This window comes from Syngnathoides biaculeatus, chromosome 17 (genome assembly GCF_019802595.1).
Source record: "Syngnathoides biaculeatus isolate LvHL_M chromosome 17, ASM1980259v1, whole genome shotgun sequence".
NCBI classification, from domain to species: Eukaryota; Metazoa; Chordata; class Actinopteri; order Syngnathiformes; family Syngnathidae; genus Syngnathoides; species Syngnathoides biaculeatus.
The window spans coordinates 11,542,768-11,549,051 of NC_084656.1; the positions used below are offsets into that span (position 1 = coordinate 11,542,768).

The 6,284-nt window shown below is 42.5% G+C and overlaps 1 protein-coding gene across 2 annotated transcripts; it reads left to right on the top strand.

The window, feature by feature from the left end:
* Positions 1–2,738: 2,738 nt before the first annotated feature.
* nfkbil1 (nuclear factor of kappa light polypeptide gene enhancer in B-cells inhibitor-like 1) lies at positions 2,739–5,858 on the top strand. Of its 2 annotated transcripts, XM_061801193.1 has the most exons (5): positions 2,750–3,194; positions 3,857–3,969; positions 4,210–4,324; positions 5,084–5,660; positions 5,773–5,858. In XM_061801193.1, the coding sequence occupies exons 1-4, from the start codon at positions 2,921–2,923 to the stop codon at positions 5,656–5,658; spliced, it is 1,077 nt and encodes a 358-aa protein (XP_061657177.1). In that variant the 5' UTR covers positions 2,750–2,920; the 3' UTR covers positions 5,659–5,660; positions 5,773–5,858. The 2 variants fall into 2 exon arrangements, with proteins under 2 accessions (XP_061657178.1, XP_061657177.1); XM_061801194.1 differs by lacking the exon at positions 5,773–5,858 and having other exon boundaries at positions 2,739–3,194; positions 5,087–5,729.
* The last annotated feature ends 426 nt before the right edge of the window (positions 5,859–6,284 follow it).

Below are 6,284 nucleotides of genomic sequence, written 5' to 3' on the forward strand. Positions count from 1 at the left end.
TTTCACCACAAAACATGATTTTGACGTATACAGCTTTTTGTAACTCCCGCCATGAAAATCCTCTCGAGGGATTTGATTTCAAGAAGAAGCAGGAAGTGACGTACATGGCAGGACCGCCCTCAAGTGGACTCGTTTGTTTCTATTAGTTTTATCTCCAGGAAGGTAGCTCATTGTTCCTTCATGTTAGCCAAAATGTCGGCTCATTGCATTGGTGGACATTGCTTGAACACTCGAGAGGACGGATTTACCCTTCATAAGTTTGCAAGAGACCCGGTTCGTCGGGAAAAATGGATTGCACGGGTGCAAAGGACTTGAGCTTTGTGGATTCCAAATGACAGGTAGGTGTGTATACAGCTACTAAAAAAAATAAATAATAATAATTTGGAGCGGACCACGTAATCCGTCTCTCATAACGTAAAAAAAGTACGTATGACGGGTGCTAAATGTGTCGATGTGCGCGTCTGAAGGCTTCCGCGTCAGCGGCCAGGCTGGCTCATTCATACTCTCTGGGAGTCTGTTGCCGCCACCGCAGTATGTATGAGCCAGCCTGGCCAAAGCCATGCTGGTCATTGAGGCACGACACAGCAGCCGGTCACTGCTTCGGCTGGGGTGGCCCATCTTCGGCACCGAGGTGTCTTATCACGGTGCCGAGCTGGGCTGATTTACGGTGTTGTCATCGCACTCGGCTGAGTGCGCCATTGCCGACAGGGTTGTTCCTAGCCGCCGTCGTCATCCACTATGAACAACACCACCAATGGCGGGAGCGATAAACAATTGTTTATGGCGCACTCAGCCGTGAGCGACGACAATGCTGTAAAGCGGCCCGACTCGGCGGCATGATAAGCCACCTCTACAGCGAAAATGAGCCACCCCGGCTGACAAGGCCGGCTGGCTTGGCCTACCCTGTCTTGCTGACAAGGCCCGGCACAGCAATGACTCATCTCCGTTGCAGAATTGGATGGGACGGGGAGGCGGTTTGGCCGTGATCGCATATCATCTTAATATGGCTCGAAACAATAGGGTAATATTGCCACGGTAACTTCACTCGGTTGTGTGATGTTCTCTTCTTCGGAAAGTGCTTCCGTGTCAGAAGGGGCGTGTTCGTCTCCCATTGTAGTTCAATGGCGAATGTCCGGGGTTACATCACGGACAGGAGATGCAGCCAATATGACAACCAGTTGGATGTTGTCAAATGACACTTCTGCATCTTTGCGCATGGATGACGCGCTCTCCGTTCATATTTATTTTTTCGTATAGACATTGAAGTGAATAATGTTATATGTATTTTTCATTACAATATCTATTTTAGAATGTTTAAAGGGATGGCACTTGACCTTTAATGGTAAGATGTAGCAAAATGGCATGGTAGTCACAGTAAATATAAACTGATTAAAAAAAACAATTCTTTTCACTTATAAAATGTATTTTATGTTCATTTTAAGATCATAATTTAAAGAACTTTTCTTTCTCTGTCTGACATTTTGACCTCATTGTAGAAGAAATAGTTCTAAAAACACAATTACTCACTTTTATTCAATGATATCTGTCAGTCTTCTCAAAATTTTTGTCCTTGTTCTTGTTCATTCTTGGGGCATTTTTCCCCTTCAGTTTTATCTTCAGCAAGTGAAATCCATGCTCAGTAGGGTTTGGGTCAGGTGAGTGACTTTGCCATTGCGTAACATTCCAATTCTTTGGCTTAAAAAAAAAAACTTTGGTTGCTTTTGCAGTATGCTTCGGTTCAAGTGCATGGAGAGAAGGGAAGGAACTGTTCATGATCATGTTAATGTGCCAATGTTTATGGACCTGATGGTATAACTGGATCCCAGGAGTGCCTGCTCACGCATTAATTATGAAATGAAACATCCAAGTAGATCTTTTGTAACCTTGACACGATTACACAGTGTGAAACACATGCAGCCGGAAAGTAAGCAGAGCTACATTGAGTAGTGCTGGATGAAAAGAGAGCTTAGCATTAGCTAACAGTCTTTGCATGTGAAAATCAGCACATCGCGTTACTAGATTGCTTGGTAAAATTGTCAACGTGGTGGGGTGTGGGTATTTAGTGCTGGGTGATGTATCCACGCGGCACATACAGTAGAGCGATACCTCTACTTACGAAATGAATCCGTTCAAACGACTTTGTTTGGTAATTTGAATTTCTCGTTCATAGAAACGCATTTTACACGTAAATGGCCTAATCCGTTCCAAAGCCACCTGTCCTAATTTGACATTTTTTGACAGCTGCTTTACTCGACCACATTTTTGGACTTGACTCATTAATCTGCAGTATGTCAATTCTCTTAGTTGACGCCACAGGATTATGATCGCATACGTGTGTTCTCTCCTGAGAAGGGAATTGTGTTGTTCTTGTTTTTTTTTTTTTTTTAAGAGCTCCACATTATTTTCAAAAGATTTAACTGTGCAGAAGCAGTCTGTTGACTTGTTAACGTGACGGCTTCCTGGCAGGTGGCATTTTGAAAGGGGCCTCGGGCACACAACAAGCCCACAGAGACACCGACGGGAGGTGATGATGCATACTGACTAAGTCCTGTGGCATCTGGCACATGTCATCAACACACTACAAATGTCATGTGGTCATTGGTTATTTTGTGAAAAATAAACAGAAAATATTGTATTGTCTCGCAAATATAGAGTGGTGGTTATAGAGATGGAAATGAGATGAAAACACGTTTAACTAGTTTATAGAGTGGTGAAACACTGTCACAGATAAAAAGTCAATACTGACATCTAGGGGCGGAACCACGTTCTTACCGGAACTTTTACGTGCGGGTTATGGTTTGTGTCCGGAACAATATGAAGACGGACAGTTGTTATGTTTCAGGCTAGTCGACGCTAGCACTGCTAAATCACTAACGAGTCAGTTCGTTGATCCAACCGATATAAACTGACCACCCTCGGCATGTTGACCAGGGGACAGAAGCGGCTTTGGAAGTACGTCGAGGAGGGCAGCCTGTTAAAACTCAAGTCGTACCTGCGAAAGCACCGGGACTTGGACGTCAACTTTTGCCAGGGTAAGAGGCAGAGGAGCCCGCTGCAGCTGGCCTGTGGCCTCGGGGACGACGCCGTGGTGCGGCTCCTGCTTGAGCACGGAGCCGATGTGCTCCTGGCCGACAAGAAAGGAGACACGGCGCTGCACGTCGCAATAAATCGAGCTCTCAAACGTGGACAAACTGGTGAGAAAGATTGGCCGTTCTAGAGACACTCGATCTGATGGTTTTGTTTTTTTTTTAAGCCTGTGTGCTAACTGCGTGTAATGCAACAACAACAAAAAATTTACATTTCATTTTTTTGAATCAGTTTGTTTGTGTAAAGAGCAAGTATATCGTTAATTCCAAGGAGCAAATGGGTGGTTACTTCTGAAATAATTGTCTATCGTTGTAATCCACTTTTTTGACGAAACGTCCATGGGTTCTTTTTATACATTGGTTCAGAGTTTAAAAATAGTCACAATGTAATCAAATACAATTTAGTTACATGGTTAAAATTAAGTCATTGGAAGTTACTTTTTTTTCAACAAAGTAATTTTAACCGTTTTGCCATGCACCTTGCGAGTCTTTTCATTTTGTGTTTGTCTGTTTGACAGCTTGTTCCGTTGAATAAATGAGCATGTGCTGAGTGTTGGCACTGTATCTTTATTGATTTTAAATTTTGGCACAAAAAATGTCATCCCGGGACAGCTCGTAACTAGAACTTGGCATACTCGTAAGTCGAAGTACCACAAAAAGATTCACCAGCCAGCAATTTGCTATATAGTGTAGTTTATTAACTAGTGGTCCAAGAAAAACACTTCATTTCACACAGTTGTTCTCATCACTGCTTGTTGTTCTGCCTGCAGCTTACGAAGACCTGGTTGTGCCCCTCAGAAAAAGTTGCCCACAGGCCATGGAAGCCTCGAATATTGCTGGCGTGACGCCCCAAGACCTCCTGAATGGGTTTAAACACTCAGAGGTAGACGATCAAAGTTTCTAGCACTTTTGAGTGGTTGGTTTCGTGTGAAGAGGTTTTGCTACCATTTTAATCACGCTTAATTTCACTTTATTACTGTCATGTATTATTTAACCTCATCAAGGTGAGTTTCATTTGTAAAACTGGAAATAATACAAAAACAGGACGTAAAAACGAATTTCTCAATTACATTTGAAAACTTTTCATGCTTAAAAAAGGAACATCTGTTTCAATTGGTCACAGCCTTCGGGACAAGGAGCAAGCAGCGCGTCTCAAGCTGACTCGGAGAGAGAATGGAGGGAGAAGTTGTTTGGTGAATGTGAGGATGAGTTCTGCGAAACCTTTGGAGTTTATGACGGTAAACGTCCATCTCTCTGTCTATACTCTTATGTTCTACCTGTCACATTTTTCCCCAATATTTTGGTATTTTTTTCCCCAGCACTTTTTAAAAACTATTTTTCCATTTCTTTTATTTGTTTGCTTTTTGTTGCCTTATAGTCTTGTATGTACATTTTAAAAACATTTTTTGCACAATATTTTGTCATGATGGTGATATTTTATTTATTGGAAGTTTCTCTATTTTTATAGTTTTTCCTAATGTTTGGTTTTTTTTTTAAATATATTTTCTGCAACTTGAATTTTTACAATTTTTCTCTTTTCCTCTTATTTCTTGCATGATCTTTTTGATGACGATAATTTTTCCATCCATATTATATTATGTGCATGTCAATTTTTATATTTTCCCCCAATATTATTGTACCTTTTTTTTTCTCATTGTATTTTTCTTTACCAAGTGTTTTTCTCTTTAATTTTGTATTTTTACGCCACCATTTTTGTACTATTCCCTATCTTTGTATTTTTTTTAATATTGTATTTATTTTTACAATTTATATTTTTTTCAGGTTTTTATTTCTTAATATTGTTGTATTTTCTTTCTTGTACTTTGGTGTGGGGCTGTTTTTGTGTTTCTTCGCTAACATTTTTTTTTGGGTCAATTTTTTTTTCTTTTGTTGATCTTTAAATTTCCTAAATTTCTCAAGTCCTCTTCACAGGCTCCTTAGACTGCACGTACCAACCTGTCCATCCTAATTTTTGCTCTTGTGTGTTTGGTCCGCAGCAGACGACATCCTCCCCGTTGATGAAGACGACGAGGACTACGGTGACTGGTCTGATCGCATTAGAAGGGAATATTTCTCGAAGAAGCACGCAGAAGCACAGAGATTGGCCGCGTCGTCGTATAGCGGGAGGAGGAAGAAGATGAACCGAGAAGAAGCTGAGCAAAACTACAAGGAGCTGCACGCCGCGCTGCAGAAGGAACACGAGGAGTATTTGTCCCGTGCCGCACGCAAGGAGGAGGAGATCCGGCAGGGGAAGAAGCGGCGCTATGAGCAAATGTGCGCGGCCACTTTCCACGGCGGCAGCGCCGAGGTCCTGCGCTACAGCGACATCCCCTGGCCAGCGCCGCGCAGCACCGTTCAGGAGATGGTGGAGGTCATGCTGCACGGTGTCGATCGCGTAGACGCGGCGGCCTTCCGCAAGGCGCTGCGCAAGCAACAGGCACTGTGGCACCCCGACAAGTTCGCGCAGAGGTGCGAAGCTCGCCTGGACGGGAAGGATAAGCGGCGTATCCTGGACACTGTGACGGCTCTGTCGCAAGAACTTAACAGACTGGCGCAAAGCCTGAAACCATGACAGTACGTTTTATTCTATTGTTAAGTCAATTCACATTAAATCTTGAATGATGAACCTGGAACCTTTCTGACTCCTTATTAATACGACCTTTTTTTTTTTAAATGTCCACCGAAGCGCTCTTTGTTGGGTTCCTGGTACCAACACCGCCTCACCTGGGTGGTGTGGGGTCATCAGCCTCTGTGATGGAGGCGCTTCCGCAGGTTATTGTGCATGGAAAATTATGTCAATTTACGTCCAGGTGTCCTAAATTGTCTTGTCTTTCCCTCAGGTTGTCACACTACTGTCCAAACATTATCTAATGAGTCGTTGTACTACATTCATGCTGATTTACTTCTACTACTTACCTCATCTTTCTTAGAGCAAATGTACTGTCTTTTGTTGTCTTTTCTTGCTATATTTAGTGATCATTTCAGTTCCTCCCTTTTGTTTTATTTCTCTCTCTCCTTTCAAACCTTGTTCTCTCCAACTGAATTTTTCAATGAAACGCCATCAGAATACAAAGAACCACTGTAGCAGTTTTAGAACTCCACTGTGGCACAGTTAAACTGTTCCAACATGAAAGGGATGCAGATCCTTTTTTCTGCTTGCCCTAACAGCTGAAAAGGACAAAAAATACACCACTCTCA

What these genes read in the sequence shown, in the direction of transcription:
- nfkbil1 (XM_061801193.1), top strand. Translation starts at nt 2,921, where the DNA reads ATGTTGACCAGGGGACAGAAGCGGCTTTGGAAGTACGTCGAGGAGGGC. An exon ending in TCTCAAACGTGGACAAACTG is followed by an intron (nt 3,195 to 3,856) that starts GTGAGAAAGATT and finishes TTCTGCCTGCAG; the next exon opens with CTTACGAAGACCTGGTTGTG. An exon ending in AACCTTTGGAGTTTATGACG is followed by an intron (nt 4,325 to 5,083) that starts GTAAACGTCCAT and finishes TTTGGTCCGCAG; the next exon opens with CAGACGACATCCTCCCCGTT.